This window comes from Schistocerca piceifrons, chromosome 2 (assembly GCF_021461385.2).
Source record: "Schistocerca piceifrons isolate TAMUIC-IGC-003096 chromosome 2, iqSchPice1.1, whole genome shotgun sequence".
In the NCBI taxonomy this organism is placed as follows: Eukaryota; Metazoa; Arthropoda; class Insecta; order Orthoptera; family Acrididae; genus Schistocerca; species Schistocerca piceifrons.
Window position 1 is genome coordinate 306,839,510 of NC_060139.1, and position 12,145 is coordinate 306,851,654.

Consider the following 12,145-nt stretch of genomic DNA (forward strand, 5'->3'; position numbering starts at 1 on the left):
TCCTTGTATGTGAACGGGATCACACAGTTTTGCATTTACCCACATGTCACTGTCATTGTAGCCCCATGGAATTAATTTGGGCTAAGGGTTTTAAGTCTACATGGGAAGGAAGGGGGGGGGGGGGGGGGGGGAAAAAAAAAAAAAAAAAAAAAAAAAAAAAAAAAAAAACACCCACAACATTAAAGATAACATACAGTGAATCGCTTGTGCGTGAGGCAATAGACAGTGACGCAACAGACAAAGTCCCACCTGTAGCATGGGCACTGTGTGTGGCAAGCTGAGAAGCTTCAGAAAGAATACTTTGACAGGGAAGTGATGATGGGTATAAGCCTTGAACCTCTATCATCATAAATTTAAAATCAGATTTTTCGGAAACAGACTCAAATAGAAGTGACGATGGTATTATGATGTAGACTTTGGAACAAAGTAATAATATTTCTTAATTTTAAAGACTCGCGGTTTAAAAAAATGTTTGTCAGCATATCAGTTCCATACATAATAATGAGAACTTCCTAACCATTTTGATTAGGACTTTGTATCCTTTTAATTATGCAGACTATAATGTTAAACACATTGTCCAGGGAGTAGTTGAGCTTCTGCCACCATGTTGCAAACCTCTGTCATTTTCAAGGCACAAACTGGATAAGGCCCTAAAATGACAGTAACTGTTACTTGTCGCAATAATGTTTGTTTATGATGTTATCAATCAGATTCCCTGGAGTTATTTGCAGATGATGGTTGTTCGCTTGTTCAATGGATTATATTGCGGTCTCTCACTGTAATATTGAACGTGTTAGTTTACACTAGTAACGCCCGTTAACAGCAAAAAATATGACAATTTACTGACCATTTTACGGTAGTCTTTCCTACCAGTAATTCTTTTTTTACACGCATTGATTACGCTTAACTATCGTCAAACACATACACATGCACGCACACACCTTACACATTTTTAAAAATTCTATTGAGCAGAAGTAGTTGTTAAGCAGATATGATTTTGGTTTGTGCTTGAAGTTCATTTTGTTGTGTATTAAATGTTTACTTATAGTGCAGTTCAAATTGCATTAAATGGTAATTATTGCAAGCATTTTCAATGTCGCTTTCAGAAGAATTGTACTTCACATCTTCACAAAGCATGTCAGCTGTTCTCACCTCCAGACATCACACAGAGTAAATCTGTGGAGCTGTGGCCGTGAATTAACATTTCTCTCATGACGATTGATCAAAATTGGTTTTAATATGTATTATTCCCCTCATAGATTTGAACATATAAAACAATGTGCCGTAGGCAAATTAGCCTGACTGTTATCTACAACAATGTTGTTCGGCAATGTGGACTAAGTTTGCTCACACTCTGCTGCCGCACATGCGCAGTTATCATCATCCCCCCCCCCCCCCCCCCCCCCCCCGCAATCCACTTCCTTTTCGCTCCGACTATGTGCGGAAGTGCTGCCGTCCTAGGTGACGTGGGCTTTAGTGTTACTGTAACCTAATAACTTTCTGTATTCAGTCTCAGCAAATCTGCAGAACTCCTTCAGTGATTCTGTACGAGGGGTGGTCAGGATTTCAGCCCGGGCCTGAGTGCCAAAGCACTCAGTTTCACTTTACATTTCCCTCACCACCAAGCCGCGCTGTCTGAGCGCAAGGGGATGGGGGGGGGGGGGGCGAACAATGTAGATCACAAACAAAACAAGTTGTCAATATTAATTAATTATTTTTTTGCATGCTGAAGATGTATAATTTTTATCTGGTACAGGCGCAGACTTTCAGAGGTTTGCACTCAAGTTGCCATCTAATCATGACTTATTTAGCTCCATAATCAAAAAATGGCCTTTAACACAAATGTTGATTGAAATATTGTAGCAGTTTTGCAACCTCATTATGGTGACTTGTAAAATGTAGACGTCCAGGATAGTTACATCTGCACATGCAAAGGGTACTTTCAATTGAAACAGCAAATGGTCTTGAAAACAGATGTAAGATTGTCATTGTCACCAAACCCTTTATAAAACTGTTGTAATTCTTTCAAAGCCACAATGAATTCATCAAACCTTGCACTTTCTTTAATGCCAGTGAGCTTAGGAAACTGGATTGCCTTTGCTTCTACAAAGCGATTTTCTTTTTAAATGCATCCCCATCAAATCAGGAGGAAGTTACCGTGCAGTGTCTTAGTGTGGGCAAGTCTACTTAAAATATGAAGACTGCTATCCACTACAGATGTTCTAATTTTTGTTCTTGCACTCTGATCTCCCGATTGTTGTATTTATGAAGAAAAACAAAGTTAAAAAATCGTTCCAGGTGTGCCTCCTTGACTCAATAAAACGGTCCTTTGGAAAGTAATACCCCACTTTTTTTCTCAGAACATATTTATTGTTAAGAGTCAGAATTTGGTGACAATATACATCAACATGTCTTGTCCATGTACTATTTTTCTACAGTCTTCATCACGTTGTATGGCTATACACCAATGCTGTGGAAGAGCACATATTCCCTGCTGGTATAAGCTCTTGTCCTGTAGGCGTAGCCATGTTTTCATTGCATGACTGACACTCTTTGTCATCTTCAAAGTGTGTTCCTCATAGATAATCTTTAAGTGGCCCAAAGAGATGCAAGTCCGAGGGTGCCAGGTCTGGAATGTGGGGTGGATGAGGCAGTGATGTCCAACCCAATTTGGCGATGTGTTCCCAGGTTCTCAGAATTGTGTGTGGGCATGCATTATCTTGTTGGAGCAAGATTTCCTGCTGGATTCTTGTTCAGTTGAACACGGCGGAAACGGTTCTTGAGAGTCTTCATGTAGGCTTCGGAATTGATGGTTGACCCTTTTGACATAACAGCCATGAGAATGACGCAATCACAATCCCAGAAGACTGTCACCATGACTTTTCTGGCAGCGGGGAGGTTGTCTTGAATTTCTTCTTTTGTGGTGAATGAGGATGATGCCACTCCATGGACTGCCTTTTTGTTTCCGGCGCAAAGCGGTGTACCAACTTTGGTACCCCGTAACGATCCGTGACAGAAAGGCCCCCCCATCTGTCTCAAAACACTCAAACAATTCAGATGAAATGGCCTTTCTTTGAATCTTACGGTCCGCTGTGAGCATCACTTTGAAAATCCAAGAGTCTCAATCATTGCAGATGCACTTCCAATGCTGACCGAAAATTGTAGACTCAATTGTGGAGTTATGATGTGCCAGTTGGCATCTGCGCAATTCAGTATGTCTGGAGCAGTGGTTGTGACAGGACATCTCGAGCGTGGCTGATCACGGAGCTCTATTTCTGCATATCCTGAGGTTGTAACTTTCTTTATCCATTGCCCAATTGTAGTCCTATCAACTGCAGCATTGCCACACAAGAATTCAATAACAGCACACTGCTTGTAATGCGAGTCTTATGTACACACTTCATTTCCATTGAAAACTGTTGCAAATGAAAATAGAATAATGGGAGTGACTTCAGAAATGTTTAATATTCATACCACCAGTTTCTTGAAGTGCTCCATGCCTGCAAATTTAGCACAAAGTGCTTCTATAATTTCTTTCTTTTTAATTGTCATTGAAAGGTTTAAATTCCTTACCCATGGTACTATCTCACTTCATAGCAAATAAGCAGTACCCGTTCAATTCTCATCCTTCTCTTCTGTTACTCGCATTTATTTTGAAGGATTGTGATTGATTGCTAGACTGCATTTTTGTGCAAACAGCCACTAGACCTGTGAACGCCATTCATACTATGAACAAATAGCAAAGTGTAAACAGTGCTGACACCACGATTCTGCCAAAGTCTGAGAGTTGTGCCGACTGCAAAATGCTGCACCGCAATACTAAACGAAATGTCATGCTGTTCTGGGTATTTCCTATTAAAGCCAAGTTGCAGGCTCGACCTTGGCCTTCACATGGTACACAACGTGGCCAGCCCTGTTCTATGGGGTGTTTGTGTGAAAATGGCGGTAAATTTTGTCAACCATTTGTACATCAATAGGTATACAATCTGCAGCAGTCTTCATTGTGTTGTGCGCTATATCTGCTGCGCATTAAACCCCAAACATTTTACAAATTGTATACCGTTTTAAGTTTGTGAAAAATATTGCTTGTTCTGTTACGTGCTGCTCCAACGAAGAACTATTGGTATTATTACCACAGAGCATGATTAGTTTGCTATTTATGCTATTTAGGTGGTGGTGGGTTTCAGTCAGGTAGTTGGTAACAGTATCTGCTGTTTCGCCGGAACGTCCATCAGGATCAAAAATTCTGTCGTGGACACCATGTAGTGATAAAAAGTACCTAATCATAACAAGAAAAAAAATCTCTCCCCCCCCCCTTCGCCCATGATTGGAAGCATTTAACACTATCACATAACTGACTTCTTGTCACTCTTTTTGTAACATTTCACAAGGAGGGTAGATATGTTCGAAACAATGGCTTCAGTCTTTGTGTGACTCGGAGAATTTCTGTTCAAAGCAGTGTCATTTGAGCAAAAACTATCATTTTCTTTAGCCATATGGTAAGCACAGGCTCCTTCAATCTCAGCCAACTGCAATTCAGTCTGTTGCTGAATTTGGCTAGAAAAATGAAGTTATGCTTTTGGATGACGCAACAGCAATTTCTGGTTTTTTTTTTTATGTTTACTTGAATTTGGATGTTGCTCCATGACGTGTGCATAACTTAGTGTTACAAATGGTGCAATGAGCATCAGAATCTGACTGCATTATAAATTATAAGTAAAAAAGGTGTATTTGTTGATTTTTTTTTTATGCATAATTATTGCAAGTTAATTCAAAGGTCTCTTATGAATTGCAAGTCCTATATCACATGCTAAGAAATTTACTTTTCTTGCAATGCAGCAGTGAGCATATACTGCCATTTTGTCATCTTTAATCTGTCATGGAACTGCTGAAACAATGCACATCACACTCCAACTGTTACTGAGAGATCAGAATTGAATTGCCAAAGTGAAGCACAGGAAACAAAACGTTGTCAGCATTGTGGTCATTTATATTTGTTTTTCATAACTAATTTTGTCCATCGACACAACTTTCATTCTTAGTAATTATGGACATAAAGGTTCAAATATGACGTGTGTGTGTGTGTGTGTGTGTGTGTGTGTGTGTGGGGGGGGGGGGGGGGGGGGAATTGTTGCTTACCGTTTTAGTCAAGTTTAGTGTTGTCTCCTTCAAAGTAGCTCCCTTCTGATTGCACACACTTTTTTCAGCACTTCTGACATTGATGGTAACATTTCTGGAACTCATCTTCTGTGATATCATCCAACACCCTTGTCACAGGTTTTTGGAAATCTTGTGTTGTTTGAAAATGGTGTCCCTTGACTGCTGTTTTGACTCTTGGAAATAGAAAAAAGTTGCATGGAGCGATATCTGGTGAATAAGGTGGCTGTGGTAATACTGAAATTTGTTTTGAGGTTAAAAATTGTTTCACTGACAGAGCAGTATGGGATGGTGCATTATCGTGATGCAGAATGCAATAATCAGCAATGTTGACATGGACATGAACTCTTTTACGAAGTCTTTCTAAAATCTCTTTGTAGTAATATTGGTTAACTGTTTGTCCAGGAAGCACTCGCTCTTTATGAACAATTCTGTTGGAATCGAAGAAGCACATAAGTATGCATTTCACTTTTGACTTTGACATGCGAGTTTTTTTGGTTGGGTGATCCCTTTGACCTCATGACAAAGCCCTCTGAAGCTTACTGTAAGTAGTCGCATTTTCACCCAATTTAACGCAAAAAGAAATGGCATACCATTGCACAATATTATGTGGTTCCATTTCCGTGACAAGGCACACAAACACGTGTTACCTTATTAACAGCACAACTCACGACTGAGCAGTTGCATCGATGTGCCGCTTGGACTAGCAGCAGCTTATAGACCAAGGTCAAAGATATTATGCCTAGGCAAGCCTGCAGGGTTGCCACATCCTGCAAAGAAAATAAGTCTCATTGCTTTATTGTCGCACCTCGTATTATGTAGTATAACAAAGAGAATAAAAAATAAATGCCATTTTTTAACAAAATGGGACAAAGTGGCATACTGGCAAAATCTTTCAGGACACCAGGAATGAATGTTGAAAAACAGTACTGGCCTTTCCAAAAAAAGGGCATCTGGTCATTTTATCATAGGTGATTGCATCTTATGAGATTACATTAATGTTGTCTGCAACATCATTAATACATGAGAGGCTGCTGAAAAGTAATGCCTATGAATTATGTGATAACCATTAAAGCTTTCTAAATAAAACAAACAATAATAACATTCTACACCAACAGTGTAGGAGAAGACAGATTACTACCTACTGTTAAGAAGACACGTCAAGTTACAGACACACACACACACACACACACACACACACACAAGCATACCTCATGCACACACCACTGCCAACTCCAACATCTCGGGCCAGAATGAAACATCTCATGGGATGCAAGCAGCAATCTGGAGGGGGGTGGGGAAGGGGAAGGGATAGTAGTGTACAGTTGGGGAGAGAAACAAACCCTGTCTTGTCGAGTGTGCAGGGACTAGACTGCCAACAGGCACAGTGTCAGAATTTTGTTTGGCAGGAAGGTGGAGAAAAAAAGAGCAAAGAAGGAGACGAGTGGGGAAAGATGAGCAGATGATTTGGCAGAGGGCGGGTGGGACACGAGAATGGGGAGGAAATGATAGGACAGAGGGGATGCAGGGTGTGGGGACAGTATGTTACCACAGGTTGAGGCTAGGATAATTACGGGAGCAGAGAATGTGTTGTAAGGATAACTCCTATGCATGTGTGTGTGTGTGTGTGTGTGTGTGTGTGTGTGTGTACACTTCCTTCCAACTATTTGACACAGTTTCTTGTTGGAGGGATGTTTGTTATGTATTTATTAAAATGGAAGCTAACTGAACCACAAATTCCATACAGGACGCGACAGAGACCCATAGGTCACTGGAGCCAAGTTTAATTTTAGCTGTTTCTCAACGCCACTGGCAATTAATGTCCATTTCACCCATGTTTGCTGTGGTGTGAGCTGTGAATTAGGGCATTACTTCTCCATTTTCCTTAGTAAAGAAATTTGCAGTAAGATTTGGATACAGTAGTCATTCAAGGCTTCGCACGTTACTCTCTTAACAGCTAAATTTGTTTTATTCAGCATATATCTAGTTATAGCCCTATCCTGTATTTTACACCTACTGTGCAGAAGTCACTATTTCTCTAGAACTTTCTTCATAGTGACTATACCATGGATAATTCCTTTCACGATAATTGTGTTCTATATACGTAGCTATTCATGCATCATCCTTTAAAATTGAGTCAGAGTTCTACTACAATCTCCTGTCTAGAGGTAAATGTTGGTAAAATTGTTCTTGGCTATATGACATGACTGTTTCCTGATCGAATTTATGATATATGTAATTCATCCCACTTGATTTAGCTGCTTTTTGTACTGTAGTTGTCACTGTTGACAACTACCTCACAGTCACTATAATCCTTCAGTATGGATATCCTGGAAGAGAGCAGTCCTACTTTTTGCCATTATGTCTAATATATTTCCAACATGAGTGGGTTTCTGAACTAAATGTTGTTAGTTTTCAGAGAAGGCATTTAGTTACTTATTGCAGGATATCGTGTCATGTCCACCACATTAATACTCTTTAATTTCCCATACCAGTTACTGGGCAAATTGTTGACAGTTTAACTCATAACAACAAACTGCAGTTTTGTCTGAAGTTTTTGGTTATGTCTGTTTTGTTAAAGATCCAATCAAGTTTACGCTCACCTTTGATATTGGCTCTTGTTTGCAGCTTCAATTTCTATCTTGTTTGACGTAAGTTTCGTGTCTGCTGCACCACCTACATTTCCCATTAGCCTGTCCATTCTATATGAATTTAGATTTACCCCAAAATTCTTACTACAGTCAATTTTATACTTTAGCCAGCTTCTGTAACTATTATCATATGAGCTCCACAGCTTTTTAAGGCTGCTTTAAATCCAGGTACTTGACTGTGAAAATGTAATCTTTCACTGGAATCTTGATATATTTGAACTGATAATAGTTAAGAGAGCCCTACCCTTATGTGCTTTCTTCCTCAGGACAGCAGGTTTCTCAACAAATTAAGTGCTTTCTGCAGAGACAACAGTATCCATTGTAGAGGACAAGACTTGAGAGGTGCCTTTTGTATCTCCACTGCATTCCTCTCAGCAACTCGTCCAACACGCACATTCACAAAAATTTCCAATTGCTGGAGAGCAGTCAGAGCAATTTCCAGCTGCTTTTGAACAGCATCCACAGTGAGGCTGCATTATTGCTGCTGCAATGTGCATCAGAACACTAAACAATCAACTTTAAATCACACTCAGTAGTATTTGTTTAAGTTTTGGATTTGTTTTGCTACAAGTATTGCATGTTTCTTGTAAAATTTGAAGCTTCATCACCCAAGAAATTGGTTGGGTAAAATAATGAATGAAAAACCTGGATAAAATTTACACGTATCTTTCTCAAACTTTTTTTTTCCTTCTTCAAGGCAATGCTCACTCACAAACTCGTATAACAATGCTGAGAACAGTGTAAATGTACAATAAATACTGATAAAAATTACTACTATAGAACGGTATATGGTAAGACTGTTATAATGTGCACAAAACAAAATATGGCAACACAGAGGTTGAATTTGTAATTGTGATCATAATACCTCAAACGCTGACTCAAAGAATTGGGCCAGTGAGGTGAAAAAGTGGGAATATTATTTCAACAGAAGGTCAAATTTACTATGGAATGCATTATGCACAACACTCATTAACATCTGAAAATTTCAAAAGTACAACTTCTTCATATAAATAGACAGTGTAATTTGGGGACGACTGGTTATGAGTGAGGATACTATTGTTCCTACAAAACACACATTAAGTTGACAAGTAGTAGAAATTTGAATGTGATCTGGCACACATGGTCACACAGGAAGTAAACTTACATATGTAAATAAATGTCTGAAATGCATGGATGGTTTATTATTATTATTTTAACTCTGCTTATGTTGTGAAATCTATGGTAACCCTTCCACAAGAACTCTTTAAACTTAGAGGACTCTGAATTGCAGCATGTAACTATGGCAGTGCATGAGAAACAATGTGCTGTAATCAAGTTCGATTTTAAGAGTTTGTGCCACACATGGAGTACCCTCTCCTTCAGAATGACAATGCCAGACAGCACCCAAGCACTGCAGTAATCAGACATCTTGAGTTCACTTTCATGGATCATCCTCTTTTAAAAGTCCCAATTTGGCCCCCATCCGATTTTCATCTCTTTCAAAACAGAAAGAACACCTTCAGTTGTGGCTCTGTCAAAAAAAGGTCAAACATTCTACAGTGACAGTTGAACAAGCTGGTTTCTTATTGGGAGAAATTGTGTTCGACGTCAGGGTGACTATTGTTGAAAATTAAATATGTAGACATGAATATATATGTAGAATGTTAATAAAGTTTGTTTTATTTAAAAGCCGCAAGTTTTTTCAAATAAAAAATTCAGAGGCTTCACTTTTCAGCACACCCTTGTACACTAACTTGTTGAAGATGAACACTGCGTCAGTTTATAAAGTGAAAATAATCTTTGAGCACCAACAAGCCGACCTTTCTCTCGGGGTGGCTGACTGTGTTAATTCTTTTCCTAGAGTTGGTACTTTAACCACAATTGCAGTTCATATTTTTATTATTTGCCCTGTACTTTTGAGCTTGTTTCTAATATATTTCTTAATGTCATTCTATATTTTGTCTTTAGTGTATTTTTAATACATTTGCTGTTTTAAGTAAATAAAATGCTTTTCCTCTGAGATCACATTTGTTAGAGAGGCTATAACTAAAATGTAGTTATCATATGTTGTTTAAGAACTGTTGTATAGATCACCTTTTATTGAAGTTTCTCAGTTTTAGACATTTATTCTTGACTTTCTTTTGTTGTTTTAGAAAGTAAAAATCCTTGAATTTGATCGAGCAATTTTCACATTAAAGCTCGAGGATATGGTGAAGAATTCCAACTAGGGAAGCATCCACAGGGCACAGAAGTGAAAGCAATAACCTATTCAAACATGCAGTTCATGATAATGAAGGACAGCATGAAGTGTTTGTAATTATTGATATTTAAAAAAAAAAAAAAAAAATTGCATCAAAGTGTACAAAACTTAGACTTAAGCACATAGCTCATTTTATGAGCCATTCTTATGTACAGAATAGTGATGTTACAGTGGTTTGTGTCACCTGCTCTTGTTTTGTACCACATACTATTTCAATATTATCGTTTCTTCATACATGTGTCAGTTACACTTGCTTGTAGACATGCCCTGTGAATAAAAGCCTTTATGTAAATATGTGCCACATTTCACATGATCCTGACAGTCTGGAAAGCTGTTAACAATTCTTTAAATTCACATTGTGAACATGTGAAAACAAGGTAATATTTGCCATGGTGACAATCATTTGTCAGATTCCTATCATCACACACTTTTTTCCAGCATAATTAAATGACCTAACAAGTCTTTTATTCCTACTTTAGAAATTTTCTGTATTATCTATTTTTATATTGTCATGCAAAGACATGGAGTTGTCACACAGTTATCCATGTATACATTTTTATGTTTCAAAGCTGAACAAAACATCAACCATAATTTCAGAGCTATGGATGATTCTTTAAGAGTCAAAAGGTGCTGAATGGAAATTTAGTTTATTGAAAGCCAATATATAACAAGATACAATAAAATTTCCTCTTGGCCTGAGAAAGGCCATTTTCATTTCAGCACAAATGACTTATCTGTTGTCACAAATCTGGGTAGGGGATACCAGGAGAAAAATCAGCCTTCAAGGATTAAATACTCAGATGCAGTAGGAGAATATGATTGGATAACAAACACTAAGGTAAGAAAGGGGATCAGAAAATATGGGTACATCTGAGAGTAATTAACCATAATAACTGGACAACCAAATACCATGAGAAAATGCAGGTAAAAAGAAGCCACCAACTCTGTTAACATGTAGAATGTTAAGAGGAAATAATTACAACTAAAAATTGTACATTCCAGGAAAGTAAGAAAACTTTAGGACTTCAGAGGATCATCATTCATTTGAAAATATACGAAAATACAAAATTGCAAATTTAGGTGGGCAGGGGCATTGCATTGAAAAATTAATAATTAAATACTGTAACTGCATCACATAAAACAATTTCAATTCCCTATGAGTTGCAGAAGAAATATTACATGATTGTGGGGAAGTTTAAACTGTTAGTGTCAAAGAGAGAGTGTCCAGGGTTGACGACATGTTAAGAAAACGGACTAGGATATGTATTACATACGGTGGCAAAAAAACTAATTTTTCTCTAACTTCATTTATGAATGGAATACCATAGAGAAGGGTTAATACGGTTAGAAAGGTTACCTCAATGGTGCACTGCATAGGTATTTGTATAATGTGAATATATAAGGACATAAATACAAGGCAAAAACCAGAAACTACTTAAAGTTTCCCTGACATGAGTATCCCATGAGATTTGGGGCTTGCAGCCAGATGACTCTCGCCACAATATTTCAGCTAACAACGTACCATCTTCAGATGAGCACCATACTGGAGACTGCTGATGCATTTCGCCGACTTAATATTGAAAATTGGTGTGGTGACACATGCACACAGGTTTTCACTGCATGATCACTCTGATCAATATCACATCACTGTGGTCCCTCCTGTCACTTGCACTCATTGCAGCATGGAAATCTGGCTCATTTACTTTAAAGCTTTCTTTCTTCTTGTTACAACTATTGCCATTTTTATGACTTTCAGTGGCTTCCCCAAACTCTTTTCCACAGTGAGAATTGGGGTGTATACAAATTAAGTAGTCTCATGCAGCACATGCTTCACCATGGCTGATTTCTCCGTCTGTAATACTCGTTATGCTCATGAACCCTTATTGCTGTATCTTCCAGTCATTCCAGCTTGACTTTTCCACATATGTAGCATACGCTTTACGGTGCCCATCACCCTATGTACATATTGGACATATCTTCGTGTGATGTGACACATAAGAACTTGTGGAGTACCCACTGTTTGTCAGAACAGATGTAGTTTGTTGGATTGAAAGAGGGGGGAAAGGGACCAAACAATGAGGTCATCAGTCCCTTTTTC

General features: G+C 38.3%; 1 protein-coding gene and 1 long non-coding RNA gene across 3 annotated transcripts in view; one reads left to right on the forward strand and one right to left on the reverse strand.

Moving 5' to 3' along the window:
• LOC124777849 (protein archease-like) overlaps positions 1-10,341 on the forward strand; it is a 110,787-nt gene extending 100,446 nt beyond the window's left edge. Inside the window, 3 exon segments of the mRNA XM_047253387.1 lie at positions 9,941-9,965; positions 9,968-10,072; positions 10,075-10,341. Of these exon segments, the coding sequence (XP_047109343.1) occupies positions 9,941-9,965; positions 9,968-10,072; positions 10,075-10,118 (174 nt within the window). The 3' untranslated portion in view covers positions 10,119-10,341.
• LOC124777850 overlaps positions 10,025-12,145 on the reverse strand; it is a 41,672-nt gene continuing 39,551 nt past the window's right edge. For both annotated transcript variants that reach the window (XR_007015790.1, XR_007015789.1), the window contains exon 4: positions 10,025-10,314. This is a non-coding gene — a long non-coding RNA (uncharacterized LOC124777850). The remainder of the gene's footprint in view (positions 10,315-12,145) is intronic.